Below are 12701 nucleotides of genomic sequence, written 5' to 3'. Positions count from 1 at the left end.
ATAAAACATTTTAATAACATTCTTTTTGTGTTTTATTTTTACACATTGATAAAATTATGAATAAAAGAAGATTATTCTGTTTATCTGATTAATAAGTAAAATAGTAAAATATTTCAACTTAAAAATAATTACTGTAGTTTCACAGTTAAAGTTCAAGCAGTGATTTACATGAAAGCACAATAAAACATAATAACATTCTTTTTGTGTTTTCATTTTTATAAATTGTTAAAATTATGAATAAGAGAAGATTATTCTGTTTATTCTCAGATTAATAAGAAGAAAATGTCTCTACTGTTTAAGAAAACATGTTATGGCTTTAACTTGAACAGAGTTCTGCCTCTTTAAAGGAGGTCTTCTGAAACCAAGGTCAAAGACAGGTGGAACTGTTTATTCCACATYGAGGTGACCACTACAATTCWAAYTGTTATTAGATTACGTAAAAATCAATCTACAGCACTGAAATTCTACTTGCCTTCTATTTACACCTAAACCTAACCTTTTTATTTCCCATATCTATATCTCCTTAGATAAAAAACACAGCAGCAAATGTACTCAGGGAGACGTGGCTCATTTACAAAAACACCAAACTGGTCAAAAAGATTGATCGTTCCCGCGTAAGGCACCACCAGCGTAAATTCCTTCAAGCCATCCACCAGTAGGTATCCGTATCGTAGTTTGTTTTAAAAGCGCAAACTTAAGTTTGGACATGCACCTTCCTCTTCCATTATTTGCTGTTAGAGTATCTTTTTACATCATTATTGAGAAAAGCGGTTTGCCAAGATGAGCCAATCATTACTGACCGTTGCTTTGGTTTCTAACTTTAGACTGCGAAGACTGAAAATGGAGCAAAGGAAATTAACTGACCAGGCAAATACAGTTGCTGATCTTGCAAAGGTTAGAACAATGTTTTCCTTCTAAGTTTTAAAGGAATGTAAATACCAAGACACCTTTGTGGAGTAATTAAAAAGTGAACTAGTTATGTAAATGCCCAAAGAAATTGCATTGCTTTTCTAAGAAATTCAAAGGGTTGTTCTATGATACATTTGAAGCCTTTGCTTGAGGTGCCTAAAGCACTCAATTAAAGTTGATCCAATGAGAAACTATTGCATGTAGTTGATACATTATGTTCAAGTTCTAAAGTGATTCTGTAAGTTTTATGTAGCTTCTTTTTTCTTTTGCTCTGGCTTGCTTACGATGTTTAATGTAGAAAAACATTAATATTTTACACATAAAGTCCAGATTACTTTATGAAACTTGTCATATCAGTGTTAAATGATTAAAAGGAATGTCTGTAACTACTTGACAGAAAGGGATAAATCTGATGGCAGTTCAAAAGCCACTTAATTTAAGGTTGTAAAGTCTTTGTGCTGCTTTCCAGACGCAGAACATGATGTACGATCTGGTATCAGAACTTCAGCATCGAACCGGGGAGATGGACAGGAGGATTGTGGCTCTGGAAGAAAAACTGGACTCCATCCTTCTCGGCGTGCAGTCACTGCCGGTTGTGCTCTCTCAAGCAGTAACAAAGCTACAAAGGGACTTCCTGGACGACTTAGCCTGTCGTGTTCACTTCCTGTCTTCCTCATTGAGCTCTGAGTGCTTTTCGGCACCTCCCAAACAACTTTGTCCAGGATCCACCACACCAGAGACACCGTACAGCTAATAGGCCTTTATCTGGAGTTTTCCTCTTAGTGTGTACTGTTTTTATTTTATTCTTGATGGACTATTATTCAAACAACTAAAGATGTTGAAAATGTTGATACTAGAAAAAGGCACAAGCCTTATATCTCCCGAAGGCATGTAAGAACAAGATTTATAGCTATGTGTTAAAATAAAAAGTTTAATCAAGCTATATTAGTCCTCGTGAAAATTTCCCCTTATATGTACTAATATCACAGATTGTTTTGGTTTGCAAGTCTCTTGGGGTCAAAAAATATAAAGGTTTGGAACCACGGACTTATTCAAATGTCAGTTTTTGGGTTCTGCTATTATGTTTCTATGGTTCATTGAAGCTTTATGTAACTTCTCATCTCACAAAACCTGATAAATTATCCCTATGTGTCCATTATTTACACTTAGTTTGTACCATAATGCACATGCTYACAAATTCATTTCACTTTGAATTGGTTAAAACGAAGGGGTGAGTAATTACACATCATTAACTCATTTTAATACATGATGTTGGGAGTTTCCACATATAAAGAAGGGTAATTTTAAGGGCAGCAATAAATTCTGAAACCCAATAGACACGCAAACAAATGTGAAACTCTCATGCCGCCTGTGTCTGTGGGCGCTTTGAAATCTCGCGATAAAATTTCCGAGGGCAAGTTACACTCACGAGAATGTAGTTTCGCGCGCTCACGATAAGCTCCAGTCACCACACTGATGGACAGCTCTGTTAGCCAATCGACTCGATCCACTTGACAGCACGCGGCCAATGCTCAAGATGAACTTTTAGAGCAGGCGGGATGACAAAGTCTTGAAGAATAACTCATTGATCAATCTTCAACAAGGCACAGAGTTGGTTGTGCTGACCCTTTCAGGAGTAATTAGGGGGCAAAACGTGCATATTTATTCCCTAAACGTCAGTTTATTGCTTTTAATCGGACGAAAAAACAGGTAAACRTATTTTTACTTCGTGTTTTGCTAACTTTAAAAGTGTATCATTGTGTGTTTGGGGTTTACTATAGCACTCGTAAGTGGGCGATGATGAACTTGACTAAACTTATTTATCTGAAGCTACAAGTTGTTCCGTGTTAAACCGGTTAGTTGAGTTTGACAGGTTAACAGTTTTTGTTGTTTTCAGTCAGGCAGCAAAACAAAAATGCTAACTCCAGGTTTCTTACTTTTCCTGTTTTGGCGTTTTAAACTTGTACCGCTGAGTTTAGCTGTAGTTTTTGTCTGCATTAAAAAGGGCAACACGAATGAAATAGCTGAAGGAGTGCTTCTGAAGTTGGAGGGGATACTTTTTGTTTTTGACGTTGTGTTTTGTTCACTCACTGCGGTTGGATTGAGGAGAGGGCTCAGCTGCTCCGAGAACAAAAACGCCGCTGAGCTTTCGCCTTTATTACTTAGGAGGCCTCGAATATAACACATGGAATCAACGTTTCATTTTAATAACACCGCCGTCCTTTCAGACGGATACATAAGATATTGTTTGACCGTGTTTTTTTTAATTTTTAATTTTATTTTTAGCTAAGACAACGAAGCCGGCACATTGTTTGCTAGCAGCTCCCTCGCGTCCGGATGTGCCTTTAAGAGAACTGGGCGTGGCTTGGAGCTCATTTTCCCGCACTGTATTTAAATCAGCCTCTTCCCTCCCTTTCTGATTTCTTCTGATGAGGTGATAAACCTCTTCATGTACAGTACACGGAAACAGAAAGGAGGAAGAAACATCACATTTGTGTTCCTGTGCAGCAGTAGCTTTGATACAATGCCGTGACAACACAGGTAAACGTGTTGGTAAAGGCTTAACAGCTGTCAAAATACTTTCAGTGTTTATGATTTGAACTTTTTTTGTTTTTGACAACTATGAAATGTGCATAATTTACTACTAAGAGTGTACATCATGATTTGCAATAAATGAATGAAATCAGCGGTCATGTTTTGTTGTCAACTATTTCAAGTCACTTGTTTACATTCCAACATTGATGAGTCCACATCAGACAGACAGTCAGTGCTTGTTGATAAAATAATCCCCATATGTAAACAGAGAGGGAGAACAAAAGAATCAGAGACGCCAGGTCGGAAGCAAAACGGTAATGTTACGTCTACTTCTGAAAAGAAATTGTGACTAAAAGCTGTAAGGGCGAGAATCAACAAAAGTAGAGTAGTTTTTTCGAAGAGAAGAATGCTCAGTTGAGAGAGATGAGGCAAAAGTTAGATCTTATGCAAGTAGTGCCAAAATCTTTGTAACTGATTGACAAATTTAGTTGTAAACAAAGTTAGGAATATTTTCTTTTTTCTAACACATTTTTATGTTCAAAATGCTCACGTTTTAATCATGTTTAGTTGTATTTTATGATTAGAAAAAAAAAGCTTGTAACACCATTATTGTGTGGAAGCACGTATGTGGAACTTAACCCCCCCAACAATCGACTCTGGTCTAAAAAATAAAACATGACCGCTTGCATTACCTGGSTCCTGTTGTCTCCAAGAGCAGGCACCGTCGTCATTACTCTAAGATTCAGATATAAACATTCTTTGTGGTAAAACTGTCGCTTCGTTGTGTTTGATTTGGGTGTTTGCGTAGGGCAGCTGCAATGTGGATTCAAGTACGCACCATGGATGGGAAGGAAACCCACCGAGTGGATTCCCTGTCCAAACTCACCAAGGTGGATGAGCTGCGTGTCAAAATCATGGAGCTGTTCAAGGTGGAGCCAGAGAGGCAGAGACTGTTTTATCGTGGCAAGCAGGTGAGATAGTGTGGTTGGATGTTTTGATCATAGCAGTGCGAGGATTTTGGTGATATTTTATTAGATTATAGTTTGGTTTATTCACTCTAAGAAAAGTTCAGTAAAGTTGTAAATGCTTTTGCATGAAGAACATATTCCTTTTGTTATATAATGGCGTTTGTGTGTTAATAGATGGAAGACGGCCATACCATATTTGACTATAATGTAGGCCTCAACGACATCGTGCAGCTGCTTATCAGGCAGAAGGTGCCCCCTACCGGCGTCGTCAAAAGCAAGGACAAAGAAGCTGAGCTCTCTGACTCGGATTCCGGCTGTGGTTCAACCCAGAGCGAGTCTGACAAGAACTCCACTCACGGCGAGGTCGAAGGTCAGACCGCGGGAACGTCTGCTCAGACAAACAACCCCGACGAGCTCGTCTATCCTGGATTTGGATTTTACAAGGTGCCGCTTGCAGATTGTGGTCCAGATTAAAATGGGTGTGAGAATTATGTTCGTTTGAAAGAAAAAAAATTAAACATCAGTGAGAATTTTTTTTATACTTTATTTTTGATTTAATTTTTATACAGGCAAACCTTAACACTGAGAAAGAGGAGAGAAATAATACTAACGAGTAAAAAATAAATAAAATAAAAAGATAATGATAAAAAAGAAAAAGATCACAAGGACATAAAACAGCACTCAGAGCAGAGAGGTCACCATGGGAGGGAGACAGCTATACCTCACAGAAAGAGTGAGACTTTTTTATGTAGCGCAATACTTGCTGATTCTAAAAAGTGACTGGTTGCGTAGAATTCAGAGCTTATTTAAAAARCAAAAYCTTTTTTTAAACCTTTTTTTTCAACGCACTGTGACTGTTTCTAAATGAAATTTGAAATGCATATCTTATTGTGTAGAAAATGGGAGGTTTTAGTACTTTCTTCTATGGAAAACAGCATTTTAGAAGATTTTCTGATATGAAATCACCCTGAACATTCAACTTGTATATTTTGTGCGTGTTAAGATTAACGAGCTGGTGGATGTGAGAGACTTGAACATGGGAGCGTGGTTCGAGGCCCATATTGTGGACGTTACAAAGACGCCACAAAAAGAGGGAGTTGAAAAGTCAGCTGAGGAGGAGATCCTGTACCATGTTAAATACGACGAGTAAGAATCTTTTTTTTCTCTTATTTTTGTGATCTTTTGATTGTTCAAATTGTAAAATGTGAGTCTTGTCTTGCAAAACAGCACAGCTCTGTACAGTGAAGCCACGTCGATTTATTTATATAGCATATAAAAATGTTGACCACAGTGCATCACAATGCAGTCAAATTAACAGATTAAACAAGAAAGAAACAAATGTTCAAAACATAAGTAAAATTAATTTAAAACACAAAAATATTACATTAAAACACTAACTCTAAAAGAATCACAAACAAAAGGCWAGGATTAAAGATGGGTCTTAAGCATAAAGTTTACAAAGCCTTGATGTCTCAGTGGTCCGAATACATTAAGGTCAATTATTCCACTGCTTTGGTGCAGAAACTGCTAAAACCCAATCACCTCAGAATTTTAGCTTGGATTTAAGAACATTTAAGAGAAACTGGTTGGATGACCAAAGAGCTTCCACTGGAGCGTCARTGTTAAAGAGATCACAGGTATGATGATGCCAAACCTTTTCAAACTTTAAAAGTAAGCAGTAAAATCTGAAAATTTATCCTAAAGTGAACAGGAAGCCAGAACCGGAGAAGCCAGCCTGTTAACTGAAGATTTCTCTTTTTTTTTTTTTTTTTATGAAAGTTGCCAGTATTAACAGACAATAATTAGGTTCAGGCAAAAATAAAATAAATTTGAGCTTCTAACAAAACTTTGGTCTCCAAAATTAAAAGTGGCTCAACAGAATGTCTGATGTATTGGGAACAATGACTTTTTGTTGCAATATATGTATGGGAGCTAAAGTACATGAGATTGGAGCCTCGGCAAAGGAAGTCCTCTTCCTTAAGCTGAAACACATAAAACTAAAAAGAAGAATGCCAGCTAAGCTAAAGACAAAAGCTGTGAGGAACAACACAAAACACAAGTCAGTGACCTTGGTGGTCAGATGGTGGCACATTGTTACCAGTAAAGGAAAATCTCATTTTGGAGAACTGAATACAGGCAAAGACACGTGGAAGTGATATAACTTATGTATGAAAGATGTTTTTTGTTGCATCAGTGTTGGAGGCAACATTCATATTCATCCGCTTGGCTTAACTGAGTCTGCTGCTGTTTTAGTTGTTTGACTTAATCAAAAGTTTTTTCTTTAAATACATGACAGTTCAGCACTTTAGAAAAAACCCGTGGCTTGTGCCTGCTGTGTCACAGAATGATATGTTATCATATTAACTGTCACAGCTACCCAGAGAGCGGAGTCATTCAGGTGCTGGCCAAAGATGTCCGCCCGAGGGCCCGTACGGTGTACCAGTGGCACCACCTGGAGCCGGGAATGGTTGTCATGGTCAACTATAATCCAGATGACCCCAAGGAACGTGGGTACTGGTACGATGCAGAGATCCAGAAGAAGCGGGAGACTCGCACRCAGCGAGAGATCTCTGCCAAGATCATTCTTGGGTGAGGACGCCGTTTAATTTTATATCCAGTCAGTTATGACAGACTTTATCTGGGAATCTTCCCTCACTGTGGTGCCAGGTGAACATTTTCTGCGGTGCTCTCGTTGTAACAGTAACACTGTTTCTGGAGTTTGTAAAGCCACAACAGTTGGTTTAGTAGAGGCAGATTTCCTGCTATGGTATCGGCTGCTTGCTCAATATTGCAATAACTTCTGGAAGTGGAATGTGCAGCCATATTACTAGCCCTGCAGACATCTTTGACAGTTTGTGTCTTTATTTGCAGCGCTGCTGGCGACTCTCTTAATGACTGCCGGATCATGTTTCTGACTGAAATCTATAAAATTGAGGAGCCTGGTTCATCGAGTGACACTCCAGCTGGAAATGAGAGTCCATTAAAGAGTAGGTCAAAGATAACATTAATAACACAATTCTGTAAGTTGTTAGTTGTTGACATTTTAATATGAATGTTAACTTCAAAATCTCTGGACTTTTGCTTTACTGCTTTGGGAGTGTGTGCGACAGTTTGGCATCTTTTAGAGCTCTTTCTGCTCTGTGTTCATAGCAAAAACAAAAAACAAAACATCCATTAAAACATGTCAGTTTTATTTTAAAAAGTGCAGATAGACACAGCTGCTGTTTTAACAGTGAAACAACAATTGCATGCAATGCAGTTTCTTAATGACTTTAAAACATTGCCCCCATTAAACGTTTTCTGATGCTCTAAATACTGGAAAACACCCCTTACCATCTGTTTTAAAAAATATAAAAACATCTTGTAGTCAAAGAATTTTAAAGTAGTGATGTGGTATCTTGGTCCATGTTGTTTATCAGACTGATTCTGACAAAATACATAAATGCAAAGGTTTGAAGAGCTGATGACACGATATGGACCTTTTCTGCCATTTTTTTATAAACCAAAAGGTCCATCCCGAAGATTTAGTTAATAATTACAAGTGTGCCTGTATGACATCCTTGTTTTCAAAAAAACAAGGTAAATTTAGGTGAACTGTAGCGCCTCTAGTGTCCGAGGAAGAAAACAAAAGTGACGTCACCGGGGGGACGTCCCCTCAGCTAACTAGTAGGATTGTAGTGGGAGAAAACCTAAGGATAGATGGATATTTCTTGAAGTTTTTGGAGTTTTGACGGTTTTAAAAAACAACAATGCCTTAACGTTGTAGCCTATCGCAGGATTTTGTWCAAACACCCATAAGGATGGTGTAATTTTTTTTAAAGTTACGATTCGGAGCTTCGTCTGAAGTGTGTGTTGACACAAAGTTATTATTAATAACTTTAGGCCTCAGTCAGGAAAAAGATTAGAGGGTTTTTATATTTTCGATTCGAGAAGGGGGAAACCGATGGTGGATTTGGAGTTTTTTATTCCACAGGAGTGTGTTTCCTGCCCAGGACATTATGCAAATGCAACCCGACGTGAAACGTATCAAATTAAACCTTTATTTTAAGAAAACAAAATTTGACGTATACTTTTTTTTATCATAACTCTGGTTCTATTTTGCCTAACAACACTGGTTTGAAATCAAAACTGGTTTGAAGTCTCTACTTTTGACCCAGGTTGAACTAGAGTCTCAGAAGGCGTACCTTTCCAGTTAGAGCGCTTTAAGTGGATCATGTGATGCGCCGGCAGACGATATCAGTTAATTGATTGGAATGGATTTTAATCTAATAAATTATTCGACAATTAATCGTAAATGCCTATTTGCGTGGGCTGTTATCGCAAAGACGATAAATTTGCTATTTATTGTGCAGCCCTAGCAAATTCAAAACCTGCTTTACCCAGTTGCACTCTATTGACAAATAACCCCTTGTATCTGTATCCTTCAGGAGCAAGCGGACCTGAATGCAAGCACTGTAAGGATGATCTGAAGAAAAACTGTCGCTGGTGTAATTGTCACATCTGCGGCATCAAGCAGGATCCTGACAAACAGTTGCTGTGTGATGARTGCGACATGGCCTATCACATCTACTGTCTGGATCCTCCACTTACCTCCATCCCTGAGGATGAAGATTGGTGAGTAGAAACCCGATGGATTTTATATACCCAGTTTAATCCTCGGTTAGTTGAAAATAAAATTTAAATAATCTGGACGAGTGATTATGTGCATAAAATTATTAAAAAATTCAGATGTTTTTTTTAAAAAGATGAGAAATCTGAGAGCTTTTTGACAGAGCCCAACACCAAACACAACTCGTGTTGAGTTATTAACATAATCTCCGTTACTGTCTCAGGTATTGCCCAGGTTGCCGCAATGACAGCAGTGAAGTTGTCCTGGCTGGAGAGAAGCTGAAGGAAAGCAAGAAGAAGGCAAAGATGGCTTCTGCCAGCTCCTCTAGCCAAAGAGACTGGGGCAAGGTGACATACACTAAATCCTTCTCCAKAGAAAAGATAATTGTTTTAAAGGGATCCAGGATTAGTTGTAACATTAGACTTTATTTGATAAACATATATTTTAACTGTCAAAAAAGACTGTAAAAATACTGTAGGCTGGTCAGTTTTTATAATTTTTAAACTAAAAGTTTAAAAATATATTACTCAGACAGGGCCATTTTATTTACACACAAAGCATTCTGGGTAAATGATGATGTGGATAGGTTGGAAGAACCTCAGCTTAGTCTGTTAGCTTTAGCATTAGCCCTGATGCTATCACCATACATATGTATTAGCTCAGCGCTACACATTCTCCTCTCATCACTGAGGTCCTCCATCCACCTGACAGAGAGGGGAACACAAAAATGACTCAGCCTGCAACTGAAAATATGGATGGAGGACCTCAGTTTAGCTTGTCAGTTTGTCACGCTAGCACCAACCTAATACATATAAGGCAATATAGYGTCGGTGCTAGCGTAAAGGCTAACAGGCTAAGCTGAGGTTCTTTTTCCATGAAGCAGCTCTGTTGTCCTCCATCTATATTTTCAGTTACAGGCTGAGTCATTTCTACCTTCTCCTCTCTGTCAACGCTCTCTGGTTTCATTTAAAAGAGTCGATCGTCAGATATTGTCCAAGATTAACCTTCAGGATGGATATACTGTAGCTCGCTACCAGCCTCGCACTGAGGACCTATCCACGTCATCATTTACCCAGAATGCTTTGCGTGTAAATAAAATGGCTCCGTCTGTGTTAAAATATATTTTTAAAAGTTTACAAAACTTAACAGCCTACAGTATTTTTTACAGTCTTAATTTTACAGTTAAAATAAATGTTTATCAAATAAAGTCTAATGTTACAAATAATCGTGGATCCCTTTAAGTATATTTGGGTTACACTTGACTCGATCACCTTTAAAATTTGTTTTCCAGTATATTAATTTAAGTAATAAAATGGTTAAAAAAAATCMGAGTTTTATGGTGACATTAGTGGTTAAATCTCATGCTGAAGAATCTCACAATCTGTGGTCAGTGTTATTGTGTGCAGCTTTTTGTTTGTTCTTTATAAAAAAAGTTTTACAATAAAAACGTCACATTCTAGGGTATGGCATGTGTGGGTCGAACCAAGCAGTGCACCATCGTCCCGTCCAATCACTATGGCCCGATCCCTGGTGTCCCTGTCGGCTCCCTGTGGAAGTTCAGAGTGCAGGTCTGTTTTAATTCTGTGCACCATAACAAACAATTGTTAAAATGATGAACTGTGTGTTTGACTATATAAATCATCTATTAACCWTGAGCTTGTTTATTTACCTATTCATTTATAGGTCAGTGAGTCCGGTGTTCACAGGCCTCATGTCGCTGGAATACATGGCAGGAGCAATGATGGTTCCTACTCTTTAGTCCTGGCAGGAGGTTATGAGGATGACGTGGTATGCATTTTCAGTTAGTATATTTAACACATGATCAATAGGGAACAAAAACTTTGGTAATTACAGAAAGCTTAGTTTTAATGATAAATGATCTTCACTACAGGATGATGGCAATGAGTTCACTTATACTGGATCAGGAGGGCGAGACCTTTCTGGAAACAAGAGAACAGCCGAGCAATCGTGTGATCAAACTCTGACCCACATGAACCGGTATGGCAAGAAATCCCACTTTTAATGTTTTTATTTATTTTATGTGCATCTCGATCTACTTGTTTTATTTTAAATTGATTGTTTTGGTTCATTAGGGCTCTAGCTCTCAACTGCAATGTTCCTGTCAATGACAAAAATGGAGCCGAGTCCAAAAACTGGAAGGAGGGCAAACCGGTCAGAGTTGTGCGTAACTGCAAGGGACGTAAGCACAGTAAATACTGCCCCGAGGAAGGAAACCGATATGACGGAATATACAAGGTATGAGAAAACATAGGGAGATGCTCTTGAGTTAGTTTTGGGTGATGTTGGAGTAGGGCTGGGCCATATCATATCGTTCACGATAATACCGGTTAAAAAAAAAACTTGCCYGGGAAAATAAATGATATCATGAAACGCTAATTTCATGACTGACGTCATTTTGCCCACGTCAGAGAACCTGCTTGTTTTCTGTTGCGGTTTCATTAAAGCCACCCAGTCTGATACATGTTTAAAAAGACGCTGCTTTCAACAAATTAAATGAACCCCCACAGCTTTATCCAATCAGAGCAGGGCGGGGCTTTCTGATGTCAGTGCAGCAGTCTGCAGGATAAACACCGGTCAGCCTGCAGCTCCTGTCCTCCACACTTCGTTCCTGAGCTACCCGAGACGCTGGTCTCTAAAATCGAACACACTATAAGTTTGTGTTCAGAGCATCGTTATCTAACAGATATGTCCAACTTTGCTCATGTGATCAAACTCCTCTCCTCGACAGCGCTGTTACGGGAGYGCAGCACGCACAGGCTGAGCTCTGTGAGAGACAATGTTTCAGTTCTTTCAAAATATTAACTCAGATGAACACTTATTTGCCCCAGTATATAAAAGATGAGTCTCTGCTTAGCGTTAGGCACCACCCCACACCCCGCAAAAAAACCCACAAAACAAAACAAAAAAACAACAACGCTATGTTCTTTTTGTAGTTTTATTTTTTTGTACCGGTAGTTTATCTTATATTTAGAACCAAACTGTGACTAGGGCTGCCACAATCGATTATTTTTATAGTCGACTAATCACCAAATATTTTTTTGATTAGTCGACTAATCGGATCATACGTTAATTGAATATAAAACATAGAGCTTATCGCGCCAGAATGCAGCTACGATTATATAACCATGGTTAGATTTTAGCTATATGCTAACTAAAAATAATTGCTGTGGAAGGTAAGTTCTGCTCTGCAGAAATTGCACAGGTTTCTCTTTCATTTTCTTAAAATGATCCCACACTTTTGAGCTCTGTTGTCAGGTAGCCATGATATCAGAGCCTGTCTGTATAACGTCTTGTGACGTCCACGGTCTACCCCAGTTACCACTACTGTGCATGTGTGTCAAGGACAGAAAGGCACATGTGGCAGTGGAAGGTGTCAAAGCAGTTTGGAAAAAAAAAAAAGACTAATCGACTATTAGTCGTCGACTAATCATGGCAGCTCTAACTGTGACTGAACTGCTCTGTGATTCAATAAATGATCACACAGTATTAAATGATTACATGAGCTCTCTAAATAATATCTTTTTGAAAGAAATTGTTGTTTTAATAGAGAAATCAGTCTGTCTAACAAATGAAAACATGTTGTTATTTTGTGAAGTACAAAAGACATATTTGGTGTATTTTTTAAAATATAAAGTTATAGTAAATGCATACTCAATGTA

General features: G+C 38.2%; 2 protein-coding genes across 5 annotated transcripts in view; both read left to right on the top strand.

Moving 5' to 3' along the window:
• kcnn1b (potassium intermediate/small conductance calcium-activated channel, subfamily N, member 1b) overlaps positions 1–1848 on the top strand; it is a 15102-nt gene extending 13254 nt beyond the window's left edge. For 2 of the 4 annotated variants that reach the window (XM_014010780.1, XM_014010779.1), the window contains 3 exons: positions 528–655; positions 825–894; positions 1379–1848. In XM_014010780.1, the coding sequence (XP_013866234.1) occupies positions 528–655; positions 825–894; positions 1379–1663 (483 nt within the window). In that variant the 3' untranslated portion in view covers positions 1664–1848. Of the gene's footprint in view, positions 1–527; positions 660–824; positions 895–1378 lie in introns of those variants that run through there. The other 2 variants (XM_014010783.1, XM_014010782.1) reach the window with 2 other exon arrangements.
• A 626-nt stretch (positions 1849–2474) lies between these two features.
• The window catches only part of uhrf1 (ubiquitin-like with PHD and ring finger domains 1), a 15754-nt gene continuing 5527 nt past the window's right edge, over positions 2475–12701 (top strand). The window contains exons 1-12 of the mRNA XM_014010784.1: positions 2475–2619; positions 4253–4415; positions 4587–4856; positions 5416–5558; positions 6786–7001; positions 7284–7399; positions 8840–9026; positions 9245–9368; positions 10482–10589; positions 10705–10809; positions 10913–11019; positions 11115–11277. Of these exons, the coding sequence (XP_013866238.1) occupies positions 4263–4415; positions 4587–4856; positions 5416–5558; positions 6786–7001; positions 7284–7399; positions 8840–9026; positions 9245–9368; positions 10482–10589; positions 10705–10809; positions 10913–11019; positions 11115–11277 (1692 nt within the window). The 5' untranslated portion in view covers positions 2475–2619; positions 4253–4262. The remainder of the gene's footprint in view (positions 2620–4252; positions 4416–4586; positions 4857–5415; positions 5559–6785; positions 7002–7283; positions 7400–8839; positions 9027–9244; positions 9369–10481; positions 10590–10704; positions 10810–10912; positions 11020–11114; positions 11278–12701) is intronic.

This window comes from Austrofundulus limnaeus, unplaced genomic scaffold (assembly GCF_001266775.1).
Source record: "Austrofundulus limnaeus strain Quisiro unplaced genomic scaffold, Austrofundulus_limnaeus-1.0 Scaffold73, whole genome shotgun sequence".
NCBI lineage: Eukaryota > Metazoa > Chordata > Actinopteri > Cyprinodontiformes > Rivulidae > Austrofundulus > Austrofundulus limnaeus.
Note: the sequence above shows the minus strand (reverse complement) of the source record. Positions and strands in the feature narration are given on the sequence as shown.